This window comes from Nymphalis io, chromosome 30 (assembly GCF_905147045.1).
Source record: "Nymphalis io chromosome 30, ilAglIoxx1.1, whole genome shotgun sequence".
In the NCBI taxonomy this organism is placed as follows: Eukaryota; Metazoa; Arthropoda; class Insecta; order Lepidoptera; family Nymphalidae; genus Nymphalis; species Nymphalis io.
Genome location: NC_065917.1, coordinates 5,128,486 through 5,149,689, shown reverse-complemented (window position 1 = coordinate 5,149,689; position 21,204 = coordinate 5,128,486). Strand labels below are relative to the sequence as shown.

The window sequence follows — 21,204 nt, the reverse complement described above, 5'->3', positions numbered from 1 at the left end:
TTCAATAGTGATTATATTAATTTCTAAATTAAAGTAATATAATAATAATAATATCCTGGGACGTTTTTCACACACGGCCATCTGATCCCGAATTAAGCTTGTACAAAGCTTGTGCTATGGAAACCAGACAACTGATATACTACATATACTACTTTTCTTTTGTAAATACATACTTATATAGATAATTACACCCAGACTCAGGACAAACAGACATGTTCATGCACACAAATGTCTGTTCTGGGTGGGAATCGAACCCACAACCTTCGGCGTGAAAGGCAAGTGTTCTACCAACCACGCCAACCGGCTCGTCAAAGTCTTAAATAAATACAAATAAAAATTTAAAAACAGTTACTTATTATTATTATTGCACTTCAATTAAATATTTAATAATTACATATTTCTTTATTGTATTCGATTCGATGAAAATATAATCGATTCCAGAAAATAATCGCCATTGTTTTATGGTTGAGTTTAAAAACGTAACGAGCTTTTTCCCGCGCGTAATTAAAAAAAAGTGACTGTCACCGAATTGAATTGAATTTGAATTTTTTTTTTTTATATAATAGCAAGGCGGACTATGGACCACCTGATGGTAAGTAGTCACCAACGCCCTTAAACTCGGAGTTCTGAACAAGGTGCGGCGTTTTTTCACGCCACAACAACTGTGCCTGTTATACAAAACACAGGTACGGTCTTGCGTTGAATATTGTTCGCACCTTTGGGATGGCTCCGCTAAGTAGCTACTGGAGGCCTTGGAACGGTTGCAGCGACGTGCAGTCCGCATTATTGGCGATGTAAAGGTCACAAACACCCTCGAGCCTTTACAATTGCGTCGAGAGATAGCAGCGCTGAGCGCTTTCTATCGACTGTATCACGGCGAGTGCTCTGAGGAATTATTCTCTCTTATTCCTGCTTCCCCCTTCCTTCATAAGTCTACGCGAGCTGGCTCTCGATGTCACCGCCTAACTGTGACATCAATTCCATCGCGCACAAGGAAATTTAGCAACTCCTTTCTTTGTCGCACTACCAAAAAATGGAATTCCTTACCAGCTCACGTGTTCCCCTCCTCTTACAACCCGGGTTCCTTCAAACGAGGCGTGAAAAGGCATCTTGCGGGCCGGCAAGGCGGGGACGGCTAGTACAGAACATTCTTCCCGTCTGTACTGGCCGTCGTCGCGTTTGGACTCTACTACCACTTACCATCAGGTGGAGTAGAGTCATTTGCCATCTCGGCGCATATATAAAAAAAAACATTGGCATTGTAAGAAGTGTCAACCATCGCTTACATATCCAATGCGCCACCAACCTTGGGAACTATGATTTTATGTCCCTTGTGCCTGTAATTACACTGACTCAAACCGGAACACAACAATACCAAGTACTGCTGTTTTGCGGTAGAATATCTGATGAGTGGGTGGTACTTACCCAGACGAGCTTGCACAAAGCCCTACCACCAGTAGACAGATTTATAAATATCCCAAGTTCAAAAATATTATATACATAAATTCAATTTGACTTTAATTATAGCATATTATGTTAAAGTGATATCGAATTGTCACTTTATTTTCACATTTATATAATTAAAATTTTTTTTCGTTAATAATCATATACGGCCTTGTTTGTAAACGTTGCTTGGCAATGTTTAGTTGAACATCAATTTCTCTCTTTCTGTCATTATGAATTTGACATTCGAAAGAAGAAGACACAGCATTGTTTAACTAATCTGCTAAACAACGTGTATAAGTAAGACCGTTAATGATTTTATAGTTTTTCGCGGTAATATCTATCAGCCATGTTTATTAGGCTCGTTAATATCAGAAAAAGTTTAAAATTTTGTAAATATTGTGATATATATAATATTAAGAAGTTAGAAAAGTAAATGGTGAGCTTATGAAAAAGGAATTAAAATTAAAATTATATGATATTTTCATGCCTACGTCTTGTTTTATGGCTTTGTGTAGAATTCAGTTATTGATGAAAATCCTTAAAAAATTTAAATTTAACGCACATAACTGAATTATAAATGTTATTTAAATATTGTAATTGTACACAGCGGTGGTAAATTAAAATAATAAAAAATATATTGTTTTGGTTTTGGTAAATCGCAAATAGACGTATTATTTCAAAATATAATAATTTTATTATTATATTCAATTTTATTTATACAGATGTATAAAAGTTTTCTAAACTTGAATTTTAAATTAAAAATAATAATTCGTTTAGTAAACATCGATTTATTGGTTTTGACATTTCTATTAAAAATTTTGAACGTCGAATTTATTCTTGCATAATTGGCACTCATTTTTAAATTATTTAAAAATAGAATGCATTCTATATTTAGTTATATTTATAAAAACCAATATTGAAACAGCCCAGCTACTATAAATATACATACACAGATTACTAATAAACGTTATTTAGCGGATTAGTTAAATAATGCTGTCATCTTCTTTCTAATGTCAAATCAATTATGATAGAAGGAGAGAGTTTTTAACTAAGCTACGAATTATTTTATTTTGTATTGGAATAAGCTCCAGAACTTTCTACTCGAAAAAGGGAGAGGAGGCCTTAGCCCAGTGGGACATTTACAGACTGTTACTGATTACTGAAATGAATAATTGGCTGACTGACATATTGATGCACAGCTCAAACTACGGGGGCTAGCACGTTGAAGATTTGCACTCGGCTTGCTTACAAAGTGGGTAAGCACTTAAGGAAGGATTTTGGAAAATTTAAACACTAAGTTGATAAATCATTTCGTATGAAAAAAATAATTTTCAAAGAAAAAGCTATGGAAGTTTAGTAATTCTGCATTCATTCATTACCGAATTCGTTTAAGCTAGTTTTTTTATTAAGTCATTGCACAATGTTAATGCTGTATCCTTGTTCCTAGACGAAAGCAAATCCGTCACAAAGAATTTTAAATATGTTTTATTTTATAGAATATTTTGTTAATATTCATGATTGGAACACATAATTAATCACTGCCATTAATAACCATTCTGAATGAAAAAAAAATCTATTAGAAATTTTTAAAAATACAACAACGTTCACACATTCACAGAAACACACACAAATAACAAATAACTCTCACTGATTTTTGTATAGAAGATAAAAGCGCATTTTGAAATGACCAAAAAAATATGTATACTGTTTTGATGTAGGTCCAATTATTGAATGAATTTTTAATAGCTTACTATAACGTAACCATTAGATACTTACTGACGCTGCCAACAAGATCGTACGGCCAAATTCCACTGACAAACCAACGCTATATAATAACGGGCGTGATTTCTAAACTGTATTTTATATATAGAATTTCGATCTAGTTAACGGCTTGACTTATTTTGATTATGTTTTAATAAGTACGTTAAACATGTTTGAGTATGTATTTTTCCGTATTTTTTTTTAGTATTGAAATTTCATACGTAAAAATACATGCCTTATGATGTTTGATTAGCGGGTGATTCTTTAATTATTCGCCCCTAAGCAACGTATATTAATTAGTAAGGTTGATAATCCTTAATTTTCAACCCAGCAACTTCTAATGTTTTTTGGTTAAAAATAGCACGGAAAAAAATCTTGATATATTAAGATTTCCTGAAAAAAAAGTTCACGTATTTTTTAATTATTTATTAATTATTAGAGCCGAGAAAAACTCAGCCGTTTAATTGAAAGCGATTCGTATCCCCGTCAAGAGATGGCGCTATACGGTAAAATCGCGATAAAATTTGTTTTATTTATAACATATATAAGTAGGCTATCGTTTTATAAATAACTAGTAAATGATAAGTTACTAATTACATGATAATGATAACCGATCTTAGCCGAGAGAGCCTAGTATTTAGAATGCGATGTTGAATCTTAACCGATGATCGTGGGTTCAAACCCGGGCAAGCACCACTGAATTTTCATGTGCTAAATTTGTGTTTATAATTCATCTCGTGCTTGACGGTGAAGGGAAACATCGTGAGGAAACCTGCATGTGTATTCTACCAACCCAAAGACGACATAATAATAAAATAAACATATAAGATAAGAACAGTTTAATCTTTGCGCTAATAGATGGCGCTATGTGTATATTGAATCGCGCTCGTTTTGTTTTTATATTTCTAATAGAGTATTTAAGCGTTGGACAATTAGATGGACGCATTTACTTAGCGCCCTAAATCGTGTACCCGATATTTGTTCAAGACTTGGCAGTTGGCAGGCCCCACGTTATTGGTAAAGCTCTCAAGGCCTGTAGGTTCAAGAGTTGTTAGTATACGGTGATAAATGAAAAACAAACTATGTAGAATATAAGTTAAATTTATTTTAAGGTCTTACTTGGTGGCAGGGCTTTATGTAGGCTTAAGTTAACACCTAAACGCCCCTCCCTCTAGTGCTTAATAACAATGAAACCGAGATGGTACTTGGAGCTGTACTGAAGCCGATGTAAAATAAAAATAAAATCACTTCATAATTAAAATAATGTTTATGTTCCGGAACATAAATAAATATTTTAATATGTAACATATGTATGTAATACTAGTTTTCGCTCGCGTGTTGAGAGAAGGCACGAAGACCAGCAACCCTTTTTTTTTAACGCTGAAAAACCGCCTTGCGCGTTTCCCCCACGGGAACAGCCTCAGCGTATGTGGGGCTCGCCGGTGTCCAAGGCGCCGAGTGCGCCCCGAACATCGGAATACCCATTAAAAAACCAGCGGTACCCTTTCCGTCTTAACGAGGAGCGCCACGGGATCGCTTTCGCATGCTACCGTGGTAAGACCAGCAACCCTAAGGAAGTCACCTGGGACATCCCAAGTCAATGAAGATGTAAAAACACGCACATTGAAACACTTCAACACATTAAAGACATCACACACACACGCATCGACAACAAATAAAAAATGTATATCCTTCATGAAAAACAGCACACATACAATTGATATAATCTATGTGTGAGTAGACTTCACCGGCCAATCACACTATCCGGTTAAAAGAGGCCGGCCATGATGGCAGACAGTATTGATTATATCCGTTCAAAGAAAATTCAACCTTGGCCCTTTAATAATAAAGTATATTCTTATAACATTATTATAATAATTGGAATCGTGTGAATTTATAATATATCTCTTCAACGTTTCTGGTATCCTGGTAAGATGTTTTTGTCAAAACCTGCAATTTCGCTTTAATATTTGTCCTGTGACTTTGTTTTTGAATTTATTTAAATAATGTAATAATAATAATTATTATATTTAAGTATTTTTTTACAATAAAGCGGTCACTATTTTACCAGCTCTACCAGCGTTTCAGAAAGCAGCATCTATCGAGAAGAACCGGTAAGAAACTAACTTTATTAAACAGTCCAGCCTCCATTTTGTATGTCAAATATGACGCACCGCAGCCATATTAACTTAAAAAAGGGGCATTCATTTTGAAATAACAGATATACACTGCAATTTTATTTAACTATATTAATATAATATTATAAATAGTAAGTAACTCTGTCTGTTACGCTGTCACGGCTAAACCGATTTTGATAAAATTTTAAGGTTTTTGATGAAAAAATGCCTATTAATTATAAAATATTGTCTATTATTTTGTCCATTACTTATGGAGTCGACGAACAAATATGTCTTTAATATAATTATAAGAAGAAATAGAGGAACGCGTCTGCCAACATTGTATCACTGCGTTACAAATTGAAAACGATTCTTTTATTTCGTTTAAAAAGTTTATTTCTCATCAAGAACAATAGTTCACTTACACGAGAAACTAATTACTTAATTTTCTTGTATCTATATTACAATTACACAGTCTGCGAAATTAATTTTTTCGAAAGTTTTTTTCAAAAACTGTTATTATTTCGTATAAATGTTCTAAAAGCAATATAAAACAGTAGTCATATGATATATACCACGTCAAATTTACAAAATTCAGATGATTTAGCTTTTTGATTAAAAATGTATGGAGCAAACATTGGATAAAATGAATGGAAATCATTTAATAATTTATTACCAAGTTTTATTATGTTTATAGCTATTAAATTAAATAACGATAGTGCATTTAAACAGAATATTTAATAATGACGTTGTTTTTTTTAAACGTTTTGTTGACTTTCTTTTATGAGTTTTTGCTTTGTACAACATCCAACAATAGTCGGCTATCATAGTAACATCCCAACGACCTGCAAACCTTCTTTTCATATCTTTAACATCTTGATGGAACCTGGTCCTCGCTGTAGTCGCCCAGATTTTTTGGGAAACAATCAATGTGTGATTTCAAAAAATGAATTTTTAAACTCGTGTTACAGCCTAAGTTTTTGTAGGCATTTAAAATATAATTGACAATATTTTTCTAATCAGGATCTTTTGTATTACCTAAAAACTTGGAAATGACATTATTATAGCCATTACAAAGATTTTTTTCTAAGGTTATCATGAATTTTTCAAATTATGCATTCTTAATAAGTTTCCTGATATCAGGTCCCGTCCGAAGGCTTCAACATAGCATCAGATGAACTTGGAAAACAAGAGCAAAGATACTTAATACTATTTCCATCTTGTGGCAATGTTTTCACAAACTGTTTCATCATACCAGGTTTATTATGAAGTGGTGGAAGCAGCACTTTATTCTATCAATTTCGAGTTAATGACATTTTTACCCCAACTTCTAATTTTGTTCTGATATGCTAGTCTAATTTTTGATAGCAGTATTCCATTCACAAATATAACAAGGGAATTTCGTATAACCTTGCTACTGCCCAAGAAGCATGCAAATTATTTTCAAGTCACCGCAAAAATAACCATTTGTGTTCGGTATTTTTTCTAAAACACTTTCGTAAGTTTCTTTAAGAAATACTGAATGGGCTACAGATAAATTTTGTCCTCTGTTTCGATACCAATAAAATATTGTCGCGGTTTTTAAAATTATATTCTGTCACATTGGTCAAGCAAAAATTGTTATTATTGTAAAAAATATTTGTTCAACTTAAGTGTAAAATAAATGTGACGTGATACAATAAAAAAAGTTGATATTTGCAACATAGGTAAACATCACAAAAAAAAAAAAAAAACAAACAACTTTTTCATCGCAGACCTGTGTTATCGGTATCTTTATACAAAACAAAAAAGAAATACATATTAATAAATACACCAGTAGAAGTAATAAATTTTATTATTAGTTAATTTTAATATATTTAACATTATAATAAGCTTATGGGATATTTTAAATTTAATTTAAACAAAATATGATATATTGTTAATTCGATGACAGTCGTTCAGTTCTCGTTTTTTATATCTATACGCGGGAAAATTATTTTTTAACTTTTTTACCAACAATAGCAATAACGTTCTGAAACCGATTATAATTTTATTAAATCAAATACAATATAGAAATATGCAATTATTAAATATATATTTAATAATGCAATTATTATTAATATATTACTTTGTCATAAATAGTTATATTTTATGTAACATCAAAATTAGTCCACTTCCCTGTTAAAACAGTAGTGGAAACTTAACTGGCATAAGTGTTAAAATATGATTATTATATTAAGTTGTAATATACGATATGCTGTATGTTTCCCTAATAAATAAAAATAAAAATAAAAAAATATTAAGTGAAGTACATAAATAAGCATTTCTAACAATATATATTTTCTAAAATCAGGCTTCGACAGTGTTTTCATAGTTCAGTCTTAAATTTTACGAAGATTTTCATTAAATAGTTCTTTGGGTGAGCTACTTTGCAATGGCTTCGATTCGAATTTATATAAAAAAGTTTTTAATATTACTTGCTAATGTCTGCGGTGATATTCAAAATGCCTAAAACGACGAAAATTTGAGTACAAACAAACATTTCATTGACATTTGTATATCTATATACATATATAAAGGAATACCAGTATGGCTGACTGATTTGTTAATGTACAGCCCAAGCTAACGGGATATTCCATGGTGCTATGGTAGCATCATGAAAATGTGCACACGGGTTTTTTTCTACACAGTAGATTAGTACTAAGGAAGGATATTTGAAAGTTGAACCCTTAAGTGATAAAGACATACAGACATACAGGTGACTATCATTTTTTTTTTTTTTTTTTTATATCGCCGGGAGGGCAAATGACTCTACTCCACCTGATGGTAAGTGGTAGTAGAGTCCAAACGCGACGACGGCCAGTACAGACGGGAAAAACGTTCTGCACTAGCCGTCTTCGCCTTGCCGGCCCGCAAGATGCCTCTTCACGTCTCGTTTGAAGGAACCCGGGTTGTAAGAGGAGGGGAACACGTGAGCTGGTAAGGAATTCCATTTCTTGGAAGTGCGACAAAGAAAGGTGTTGCCAAATTTCTTTGTTCGCGATGGAATTGATGTCACAGTTAGGCGGTGACATCGAGAACCAGCTCGCGTGGACTTAAGAAGGAAGGGAGAAGCAGGAATTAGAAAGAATAATTCCTCAGAGCACTCGCCGTGATACAGTCGATAGAAAGCGCTCAGTGCTGCTATCTCACGACGCAATTGTAAAGGTTCAAGGGTGTTTGTGACCTTTACGTCGCCAATAATGCGTACGGCACGTCGCTGCAACCGGTCCAAGGCCTCAAGTAGGTACTTAGCGGAGCCATCCCAAAGGTGCGAGCAATATTCCACGCAAGACCGTACCTGTGTTTTGTACAGCAGACACAGTTGTTGTGGCGTGAAAAAGCGCCGCACCTTGTTCAGAACTCCGAGTTTCCGTGAAGTTGTTTTTATAACAGCCTCAATGTAATCCCTTGGACTAAGGTCGCAGCGAACGTCAATCCCCAGCATGGCGATTTTGCATTGCATCACCAGCGGAGTACCACAGAGGGAGGGAAGAGGGGAAAATGTTGACTTTTTCGCCGTGAGAGCGCATACCTGTGTTTTCTTGGCATTAAACTCAACAAGATTATCAGAGCCCCATTTGGCGAAGAGCTCTAACGTCCTATCGAATTCAATGACAAGATCCTTCCGCCTCTCCTCAATTTCCGCTCGCCCAGCCACTGCGCGTCCGTGGTATCCACCATGCACTGTACTATCGTCTGCATAGCAATGTATGTTCCCAAGAGAGAGCATATCATTGATATGCAAAAGAAAGTGTGGGAGATAGCACAGATCCCTGGGGGACCCCAGCATTCACTACATAGAATTGTGAAGCGCAACCATCAACTAAAACACGAAGGCTACGCTTGTGTAGGAAGCTGGCAATCCAGGTGCATAGCTGAGCAGGCAGACCGGCATATGCCGGCAGCTTGGAGAGAAGACTTCTGTGCCAGACCCTGTCGAAAGCCTTGGAGATATCGAGGCTGACAGTCAACGATTCTCCATGCTTGTCGATAGCTTCACCCCAGAGCTATATAAAGTCCGTTCAAAATACACATTTCAATTAACTATAATTCGAATAGAGCTGAAAATTGGTACATATCTTCAGGTTATAAAAAATATCACATGGATATCACGTTTGCTATATTTTCAAGGTTAGGTTTCGGTTTTCTGCTGGTTTATTGGTGATAGGGCTTTGTGCAAGCTCGTCTGGGTAGGTACCACCCACTCATCAGATATTCTACCACAAAACAGCAGTTCTTGGTATTATTGTGTTTCGGTTTGAAGTGAGTGAGCCAGTGTAATTACAGGCACAAGGGACATAACATCTTAGTTCCCAAGGTTGATGGCGCATTGGCGATGTAAGCGATGGTTAACATTTCTTACAATGCCAATGTCTATGGGCGTTGGTGACTATTTAACAACAGGTCTCCCATAAGCTCGTCCGCCAAAAAACAGTGCTATCATAAAAATAGTTCAGACAAAAATCATAGATCATACAGCCGTACATCTACAGAAATTTCTCATATCCGTATTTTTTTTAAAAACCTCATTTCTGATATATCAACATAAAGATAAATAAAAAGTGATAAAAATTTGGTGTTTTCTGCTCCCACATTAATAGCAACTCTGTTCCTATGCTATTTTAATGGTTAGAAAAACGCTTGTATTTCCATATATATAAGGTTGATTTTTAGTTATTGTGGTGAGTTTTTATATTTTTATAAGAAAATGATATATATATACATATATATAGTTAATTAAGGAAACTGTTATTAAGAATTATTTTATTAATAATCAATTTCCACGTTTAACACATTTTTTTGCTGTCTGTACATGAGCACTCTTCACCAAACGTAAATTTGTCAATTAATTTCAGTCATTATGTCACTATGTGTATAGTTATAGTTTCATACTTCACTTCGCTGGTTAATTTTATCATGAGGTTGTATCTGTTCTCAATAAGCCGAAACGATCCAGTCGTGAAACCCAGGCGCCTGAAGTTTCATGTGCTTAAATTGTTAATAATTCATCTCGGCTGAAGTGAAACGTCTGCATGTGTCGGATGAAATCTGCCACATACTCAACCGCCAACATTGGAGCAGCGTAGTGAAATAAACTCCAATACTTCTTGTTAAACGGAAAAGGCTGTCATTTTGCCTCAGAATCTTTTCACGTTTGTTATAGCTATTGACCTTGAGATGCAAGTAAAGCTGTTGGTCCCACGGATTATGAGAGCGGCAACACACCAGATGTGTGCAAGCTGGTTAGGTACCACCCAGTAATAGCTGGTTAGGTACACATATATCGTATAATACGTCGCGCACTTCTGGATAGTCTTTCTTGAGAATGAAGAACGTCCATATCATCTATAGAAGACCAGCATAAAGGACCCTGGCATCTCAGATTCGTCAAAAAGCTACTATAAGTTGCTGCTATCACGTTTTTACATTCTGGTTAAAAATGACGTTTTGTTACCCATAGGGAAAGATACCATCGGTAAAGAACTCGGTCTATGGTGTTCATGGCATTCAGAATAAAATAACTGATTTATCTTAATCATCATTAAATCCCTTCTTTCTTCGGAGAGCTTTCGCATTTTCTTCGCTATCAGTTTACTGAAAATACTGCATTCATCGTCTTCTTCATTGTTGTGCTGGGGCACAGTTTGTGGGATGGCCTGATCTGTTTGTTTATTCTGCGGCTCAGGGTTATACTGCCTCTTCCTGGATGTCACCAGGTTTGATTTCAGCTGTGAGGATATAGATTCTTGATTAGTAGAATCATGTTGGAATGACGCCTGTGATGAATATTTCTGTTCTAGGCTCGATTCATCAGATTCGACGATAATATTCAACTCGTCGCTATCATCTTGACTCTGGAGATGTTGCTTGTCCTGAAAATATAAATTATTTACTATTTATTCATTAGAAATATTTAACTGAGTATTATTATATTTTTTTATAGTATAGGTATACAGACATTGGCATGTTAACCATCGCTTACATATCCAATGCGCCACCAACCTTGGGAACTAAGATGTTATGTCCCTTGTGCCTGTAATTACACTGGCTCACTCACCCTTCAAACCGGAATAAAACAATACCAAGTACTGCTGTTTTGCGGTAAAATATCTGATGAGTGGGTGGTACCTACCCAGGCGAACTTGTACAAAGCCCTACCTACCAGTGTGAAAGTACTTGAGCAATTGTGTGCCTAATAATTACAGTAAGAGATTGTGAATGTCCAACTGTTGCGCCAAGGCCTCCTCTCTTTTTTTTTGTTGGTGGTGAGGTTGATGGAATACACATGTGGCAGAATTTCAGTGAAATTTGACACATGCAGGTTTCGTCACGATGTTTCCCTTCACCGTCAAGCACAAGATGAATTATAAACACAAATTAAGCACATGAAAATTCAGTACTGCTTGCCTGGGTTTGAACGAGATCATCGGTTAAGATTCACGCGTTCCAACCACTGGGCCATCTCGACTTGCCTAATAATTATTCAAATAATATTCGACACTTCGTAGGTTTTGTCACAAAGATGGATGAAAATATTCTTGTCCTGTATTATAATTAATAATTAATAAAAAAAAAAATCTGTCATCGTTTGTATAATCTATTTTTTTATGTATTTGCCTAACTTCAGAGTTAACTGTTGTTTAGTTAAAATACGTATGTAAAAATAACTAAACATAGCGCTTTACAAATACGAAAGAAATGAAATTTTTATATTATAAGCGTGTAAAGATTTTGATTTATTATTTTTAAGAAATAATCATGAGTTTCAAATTCTTTTATTACCTACTTCTTTTGTTTTCTTCTTTTGTTATCGTCATATTGTTCTCGTTCATAACACGACGAGCCGGTTGGCGTGGTTGGTAGAACACTTGCCTTTCACGCCGAAGGTTGTGGGTTCGATTCCCACCCAGGACAGACATTTGTGTGCATGAACATGTCTGTTTGTCCTGAGTCTGGGTGTAATTATCTATATAAGTATGTATTTACAAAAAGAAAAGTAGTATATGTAGTATATCAGTTGTCTGGTTTCCATAGCACAAGCTTTGTACAAGCTTAATTTGGGATCAGATGGCCGTGTGTGAAAAATGTCCCAGGATATTATTATTATTATTATTATTATTATTATTATTATTATTATTATTATTATTATTATTATTATTATTATTATTATTATTATTATTATAACATCTCTCAACCGAATTTAAATCTTATTTATTATTTTACCTGAATACAAACAATAGTACAATTTGAAAACTTACCATTTACAGATGATTGCTTGTTAAATTTTCGTAATTTGTTTGGTTTTGTAATTCGTAGCAATTTTTTAAAAACGAGTCAGTCAGCTAGTCAAGTAATTTTATAGGTTTTTTTTTGTTATTGTAGGGTAGACAAGTTAAAACATATACGATAAGCATTATTACTTAATATTATAAAACAAAGTCCCTCGCCGCGTCTATCTATACGCGATAAACTCAATAAATAAAAAAAAATGCCTATAAACAACTTCTAATACAAATGTTTGATACAAAGTTTTCGTTTATCTGTTACGGTATTTGCAGCGTTCGCTTGAAAGGCGATCGTGCGGATAATATTTCTTCGAATATATTGAATACAATGGGAGGTGTTAGATATGTACCCATTTTCTGTACCCCTGATAAGTTGTATGCAAAACTTAAGGATGATTGGTTGAGTAGATAAAACGTGAAAGCGTAACACACAGCCAAACAAATATATAAACAAACGAACTCAATTACGCATTTATAATATTAGTAAGGATTTTTTATAATGTACACAGTAACAGCCTGTGAATGCCCCACTGCTGAGCTAATGCCTCTCCCTTTTTGAGGAGGAGGTTTGGAGCTTATTCCACCACGCTGCTGCTGTTTGGTGGAATACACATGCAGAATTTCAGTGAAATTAGACACATGCAGGTTTCCCACCACAAATTAAGCAAATGAAAATTCAGTGGTGCTTGCCCGGGTTTGAACCCACGATCATCGGTTAAGATTCACGCGTTATTACCACCAGGCCATCTCGGTGGTTTATAATGAAAACAATCGAATATAAATAACTAATATGTATGAATAATTACGTCAATAAAAGCATAATTTATTGACGTAAGTATATTCTATACAAATACACGATTGCGTACAAAACGCGAACAAATTACGTACCTCAGTGTTATTTGGTATAGTGCATTTATAAACGGTTCCCAGAAAACTGTCCATCAACGAATACGCGAACCACGTCGGTCGGTACACTTCAGACTTCATTTCAGATGATTCCGATTTCTTGATCTTCGTTCTGTAACCTCTGTACGCTGCCATCAATGACTCTTTCTTCTTCTTTAGCTCTTGAACGGTGCACGGTTCACCCAACTTGTTTTTAATATCGTCCCAAGCGTCGCTCAGACGTGTTTTGTTTCTATGCGAGCGATGTTTAGGGTCCCAGATACAAGGATGCGTTTGATATAGTTCTAGGAATCGCATCACAGTTTCGTTCGTCCAGTCCATATTGACACGTGGATTGTAAAATTACTAACACGTCTGTACTGGTCAGCCGCGCTGGCTCAACTGAGGCAAATATGGCTGATCGATGCGAATATTCGTCTTGTTTGACGTGTGACGTAACTATAAGTCGACGGAAACGCGTTTCGTTATTTGCGTTGTTGCTTTATTTATACAAATTAAGCAAATATGACTGTATAGGTTCTCCATGTGTTGTTGTGTTTGAACAATTTATGCAAGTATACTAACGCCGCGCTAAGCGCCGCCATTTTAAACACGACTTATTTGCAAATGTGTTTTTCATGCCGTCAGCATTATTATTGAAATATGACGCTTTTTTATATGAAACATTCGAAGTGTAAAATTTGTAACGAACATTCGAGTACTGTTGTAGAAAAAATTAGACAAACGTTATTTGATAATTAAATTATTAATAATAAATTAATGAGGGTCCTTATCTTCCCATTCCAGATACATGGAGAATGAGCCAGGTCATAAGACTGAGAAATAAAAATCGTGATAAATTTGTGCATTAAAAATGTCGACTTTTATATACATATTAATATTATAAATGGCAAAAAGTAACTATCAGTTTGTTGCGCTTTCACGGCCACTAATTATTAAATAAATAATAATTAGCAAACTGTTAGTTCGAGTAGCTTCACTCGAAACATACATTATAGTGTTATATGGATAAAAACATACTTAATACATATTAACCGTTTCGATTTTTACAAATCCGTAGCAAATACGCTGAAAAAACACGTCTGTCATTATAGTATTCATATATGTAGTATATAATATATATATACATACTTCGCCTGTCATAGTAGTGAACAAAAGTGAACCATATAATAATAATAATATCCTGGAACATTATTCACACACGGCCATCTGATCCAAAATATAGCTTGTACAGAGCTTGTACTATGGAAACCAGACAACTGATATACTACTTTTCTTTTTGTAAATACATAATTGTATAGATGATTACACTCAGACTCGGGACAAACAGACATGTTCATGAACACAAATATCTGTCCTGGGTGGGAATCGAACCCACAACCTTCGCCGTGAAAGGCAAGCATCCACCATCCACGCCAACTGGCTCGTCAAACCTTAACCGCATTATCGGTTATTTCAATTTTTACTAATCATATTAATTATATAAAAATTAAAATTTCATTAAAACTCACTGAACCGATTTTGATAAAATTCGGTCTGAAGCAAGATTGAACTACAAGAAAGAACATAACTAATTTTTATACCTGTTATTAGGTCTTTCTCTTGACACACGAAACTATTATTTTATAAATCATTATACAGCTATATAAGTCGAGATGGCCCAGTGGTAAGAACGCGTGAATCTTAACCGATGAACGTGGGTTCAAACCCGGGCAAGCACCTCTGAATTTTCATGTGCTTAATTTCTGTTTATAATTCATCTCGTGCTTTTCGGTGAAGGAAAACATCGTGAGGAAACCTGCATGTGTCTAATTTCATCGAAATTCTGCCACATGTGTATTCTACCAACCCGCATTGGAGCAGCGTGGTGGAATAAGCTCCAAACCTTCTCCTCAAATAGGGAGAGGAGGCCTTAGCCCAGCAGTGGGACATTTACAGGCTGTTACTTTTTTATACAGCTATATTGCCAAACTCAAAATATACCTTATGAAGTTATATAAATAAAAACTAGATTTCATTGTAAGATTATACTAATTTCTTATGTTATATTTGATGTCAAAACTCATTTATGTATAATAATAATGTCCTCCAGAACGATTTCGGCCACGGCGGCCAATCTCAAGAGAGATTAGCCAACTGCGCAGAACATATTATAGTGCACAAGTGAGTGCGCAAACACAGGTGCACTCTCTCTTCTCTCACTCCCATCATCCGATGGGACGGCAATTCGACACGACCGAAAAGAGTTCAGGCGCATGACCAAGGTGTTACGTGCTATCCGAGGCACGGAAACCTTTGCCACTTCCAACTTCCAGACTCCGGGCTGCTACTGAGAATTTTCTGACAGAAAAACACAATAATTTTTTGTCGGCCCAACCTAAGAATTAAACCCAGCGGGTGAAACCTTCGGGTCTGCGGCCTTACATCAAGTCACAAGACCAACGAAGCAGTCATATATATGACTGCTATACATATAGATTATTATTATAGTTAGCCTTTAACTTTGTATTTGCAATCCCAGAGCAAGACTAACCCGACACTACACTCAAAAACAACAAGGCACCTGGTGATGATGGTATTACAGCCGAGCTTCTGAAGGCGGGTGGTACACCGATCCTCAGGGCTCTTCAGAGGCTTTTTAACTCCGAATAGCCAAAGGTCAAACGCCAAAGGCATGGCACAGAAGTGTGGTGGTACTTTTCTTTAAGAAGGGTGATAAAACCCTTCTGAAGAATTACAGGCCCATTTCTCTGCTGAGCCATGTTTACAAGTTGTTTTCGAGAGTCATTACGAATCGTCTCGAGCAAAGGCTTGACGACTTCCAGCCACCCGAACAAGCCGGATTCCGGAAAGGCTTTAGCACCATAGACCACATACATACGCTGCGGCAAGTTATACAGAAGACTGAGGAGTATCCAGCAGTGGGGACAGAGCAGCAGAGGGGAGTGTCCAGCAGTGGACGTCTTTCGGCTGATATGATGATGATGATGATGATAGTTAAATACTAAGAAATACATTTTCTTATTTACAAAGATCTGCAGCATGACTACTGACAGGTGATTGAGCTGTCGTGTACAGCTGACCGTAGAACTTCTCAACCTCTTCCAACAGCTCAGATCTTGACGTGACTATTCTGCCATCCTCAGTTTTCAGCCTTGTCAGTTGACTCTGACCAACAGACAGATCTCTGGCGAACTCTTTAGAGCCTTTGTTCCGCTCGATGGCCTCTTTAATGCGCATTGAATTAAATTGGCGAGTGTCGCGAGTTAGAGACTTTGAAATCTGTCTGTTGATCAGCCGATAGCTGGCAGCATCAGCTGGGGACGTCAGAATCATTTTCCGTCTTTCCTCCGTAGGCCGTAGGGTAGAGGCAGAGATCTTTTTGGTTCCTTTTGTACGGCTGGTATTGAAGGTCTTAGACCCAGCCGTACGGACAGTTTCCACAAACCTGTCGTTGTATGTGTCCACTTCCTCGCTGTCTGCTAGGCAATCGAATCGGTTTTGGAGTTCGAGCTGAAAGGCTTCGGGATTTCGGATTTGAAGAGGTGATGGTCGGAGCGTAGACTTCATCAGTCGGGACCTCTGGAGTTTAACATTGACATTTAATGAGCCTCTTACGAGTCTGTGATCGCTCCCAGTTTTGACTGTATTGATCACGGAGACGTCATTAAATATTTGTCTTCTCGTCGACAAGATGATGTCTATCTCATTCTTGGTTTTCTCATCAGGGCTCACCCAGGTCCATTTACGTTGACCTGGCTTCTTGAAAAAGAAGTTCATCAAAAAGAGTCCCTCCTTCTCCATAAAGTCGGCCAACATCTGGCCCCGAGGGTTGCGGTTTCCAATTCCATGTGGTCCTACCTTTAACTCATCACCGAATCGTTTGCCCAGCTTCGCGTTAAAGTGCCCCATTACAACAGTGAAATGAGTCTTATTGGTATGTATGGCTTTAGATAAATCCTCATACATGACCTCAACCTCATCGTCGGAGTGTGTCGAAGTCGGCGCGTATACCTGTATGACCTTCAAAGAATACCGCTTGGTGATTCTGAGTATAAGGTACGCCACCCTAGTCGACACGCTCTCGATTTTCACCACGTTGTTAACGAGGGACTTGTGGACTGTGTATCCGACACCACCTTGAGACAGTTGATCGCCCTCTCGGAAATAGAGAAGGTTACCGGATTTCAGGATCATCGTATCCTCCCCCTGTCTTCGGACTTCGGATAATCCGACGATATCCCAGTGTAACCTGCTCAGTTCTTCCTCCAGTTCGATGATCTTCTCGTCGGTCCGCAGTGTACGTGTGTTATATGTTGCCAGGGCCAGAGGTCGTCGGTGTTGGTAACACGAAATCTGCCGGGGATTCTTAGCACCCCCTGCCCCGCCGTTACCACAGCTGTTACCCAGGCTGGGAATAGCAGAGCTGCCGGGGACTAAGGGCCGTGGTTTAGTTGCGCGAAACATTGAGGGGATATGCCATAATCGCCACGCTTGGCAGACGGGTTGGCGATCGCAGTAAGTTAGTCATAGTACTCAGAGAGACGCTGCCCGTTCTCTGGTGTATATTCCCTCGGGTCGACTTCTACGCCCCCCACGGGATTAGATGGGGTGGTGATATTCGTCGCCGTCACCACACGGCATTTAACTATGGCTTTATAATAAATTAAAATAATAAATTAATATATAAACTTTAATTATCAACTTATAACGTCGTTACACAATTTATATTATACAAAAACTTCTCCGAGAGTTGAGTTGTTGATCTAATTGAATTTAAAAATAAAAAAAATGGAAAATTGAAAAAAAAAAATCAAACTAAGTAAATACGACAATTAAAGGAAATGTTTATTTTATTCTTTTTTAGCGCATTTAAATAAAAGTTTGTTTTAAAAAAAGTTTTTTTACTTTAAGTTAATTTTTTATTTTTTTAGTTAACATTGGACATGTTCCTGAGTCTGTTCATTGTGTGATGTTTTCATGCTTATTGCTCTTAACGCCTAATTACACAAGTCAAAGTTAACCAACCGATGCTGCAGACTCGAACAATCCGACCTCAATATCATATTTGTGCACTCCAAAAACTACATTACACACCAAAACTACACCAAAATTTCAGACGTATTGGAGCAACGGAATTGAACTCGGATTCGTATTCTCTTTTTATCTGATACCCATATTGTAGGAAAGCATAAAAAAATTTGTCCGCCATCTTCAGAAGTCCGCCATTTTGGATTTAAAGTGACATCACTTCATATTTCGAGTTATTCTCAGCAAGCCCTTTCATTTGATACTCATTTTGTTGGAGTGCATTAAAAATAACTAGTCCGCCATCTTGACTGTTCCGCCATTTTGGATTTAGAATGACGTCACACAGCTAACCAAACATTGTCATCCAAACTGAACGTGTAAACAAAATTTCAGCTAATCAGTTAAAGATATCAACTTCATTGAAATGCAAGATTCCATTTTCCAATAGTTAATTTAAAGCTTGTAATAATAATAAGTATGTGTGTTATATTTATAATATTAATCTTCGACCAACAATACCATTAGATAACGCCTCACGAACAAAAGCAAAACACAAATATCCCATCAAATTGTAAAAACGGTGTACAACATTTAATAATTTCAAGCTAAACTATGCCTTGTTTCAAAACTATAAAGCACGATTTAGATTGTATTAACATTCACTTACGACCTCACGCCATTAATGACAGAAAGAGATGAGAAATCTACAATACCTCTTGTTCCAAATTAAATCTTATTTCCTTATTAATAAAGCAGATAATTACAGACACAGAATTGTACTTACGCCATTTTTAATTTACGACATTAAGACTTTACTGCTCGGAACAGAGTATTACGGAGTAGGGCTTCGTATTTTTTTTAAAGAAATATTTGAGTAAAATTTTTATTATGTTTTTTTATAATAATACAGATTCATTCCTGATAAACAAATATTGTATAACTGTGCAACATATTATACCTGACTTACCTATATTGTAATGAACCACGAATGAGGTTTATTCCGGACGCAATGTAACGAATTATCATATAATAAAAACTATATAAATACCTCTGAATCCGATATTATTGGCTTGTTATCTGAATCTGATGAATTCGCATTTTCGGCCAGTGGTAGTATCTATAATTTGAAATTAGTATATGATATTAGTGTATGGTCATTTCTGTGCTACAAAGGTGGCAAGGCAAGGACTATACCCATTATTTCATAAAGTATTTAACTCAGCATAGATACTATTGAATTAAAATTTATATTTAAATAAAAATATAGTTCCTGGCTGTATTACAAGATTACGTTTGCCTGAGAGAGAGGGTTCCTCCTGACTGGCCCAAAAAGCCAGTCTGGGTACGGACCTCGGGGTCGCCCTCTTTGCCCGGGCTAATCCTCACCGGCAATTGTCATTTATTTTGGCCCGAAAGGCCAGGGTTTGCTGTTAGTAATTAAGATATAGTTCAATTTTCAAAAACTAGAAGTTGTATTTTGTTTCTTATTAATAAACTGTTTTTAATGACGTGCCTCAACATATAAATATAACGTCATTCTGTAGCGAATAAAGTTTTCGCTTTAAACTTGAGAAACCTTGTTTTGTTATTATTTTATAACCTCTAGTATACATATATACATACATAAATTACCTGACATTTAGGGACAGCTGTTTTATTTAATCGACGTCTTTGTGAATTTCCTATGATATCGTTTTTTTCAAAATGTATTGAACAAAACACAGAATTCTTTTTTGGTCTGAAAAAATCCTCCTGCCTTTCTTCCGCTACGATTGAAATCCATTTTGCACAATGAAATGGGTCGCCAGGAAATCTACAAATGAAATGTAAAATGTTTAAGTTACACAAAAAAGTAATAATACAATAATATGTGGGACACCAACACTCACCGCCATCTATTCCCAAGCCAAGCAGAGCTTATTTTATGGGTACCAGACAACTGAAATATAAGTGCTTAATCAGTGATCGGGCAGGCGCGGTAGTGGGTGCGGATGCTCGGGTCTTGGCAGCTTTACGTTCATAGTGCCGACCGACTGTGTAGCGGGTCAATCGAAATCGTTAAAGCCACACGCCTAAGTCACTAACAGACGCTAGATAACTGTGAATGGTAGAATCAGATCAAAGGGATAGAATCTACCGCTCCCGCCACAGCCGCCTGCTCGCACTCGTCTACAGGCGCGCGTTTGCGAGAGTACTGTGAACGCGCGCGGTGTCCATGTGTATTTTTAATAACACGCGGCCGCGCAAGCACTCGTACATGCCTGCACTCTGATTAAAACCTAACATATGTACTTTATTTTTGTAAGTACATACTAATAATTACATGAAAAACAGCTAGACTGAAGGCAGGCAGACAGAGGCTCATCACACAAATATTTACCTTCCACTCTAATCGAACCCACTCACTAAACTCCGCGTCGCATTCAGTTATACTAACTACTAGATTAACGGTGCAGACAAATAGAAATCGAATAAATAATGTTCGAAAGCAACCATTTGTTGGCCAAACATTGGCGAGTATCGGCGCGTGGGTTGGCTAAAAACTAAATAATTGTTGTTTCATTAAAACAGTTGTGTATTTTATTATTTAAAACACAGAATTTACTTACCTAAAGTATGATATTCCGTCCGATACA

General features: G+C 36.4%; 2 protein-coding genes across 2 annotated transcripts in view; both read right to left on the bottom strand.

Moving 5' to 3' along the window:
- LOC126779858 (uncharacterized) overlaps nt 1-3,163 on the bottom strand; it is a 28,188-nt gene extending 25,025 nt beyond the window's left edge. The window contains exon 1 of the mRNA XM_050503976.1: nt 3,095-3,163. Within this exon, the coding sequence (XP_050359933.1) occupies nt 3,095-3,123 (29 nt within the window). The 5' untranslated portion in view covers nt 3,124-3,163. The remainder of the gene's footprint in view (nt 1-3,094) is intronic.
- Nucleotides 3,164-10,132: 6,969 nt separating this feature from the next.
- Nucleotides 10,133-13,904, bottom strand: LOC126780094 (uncharacterized). The gene is made up of 2 exons (XM_050504359.1): nt 13,520-13,904; nt 10,133-11,218 (listed from the first exon to the last, which is right to left on the bottom strand). Exons 1-2 carry the CDS (start codon nt 13,856-13,858, stop codon nt 10,769-10,771), a joined length of 789 nt encoding a protein of 262 aa, XP_050360316.1. The 5' UTR covers nt 13,859-13,904; the 3' UTR covers nt 10,133-10,768.
- Between the last annotated feature and the right edge of the window lie 7,300 nt (nt 13,905-21,204).

Excerpts from the sequence above, each read along its gene's own strand:
- LOC126780094 (XM_050504359.1), bottom strand. The coding sequence starts at position 13,858 with ATGGACTGGACGAACGAAACTGTGATGCGATTCCTAGAACTATATCAA. Across the intron at positions 11,219-13,519 it reads CTATACCAAATAACACTGAG|GACAAGCAACATCTCCAGAG; the intron begins GTACGTAATTTG and ends TTATATTTTCAG.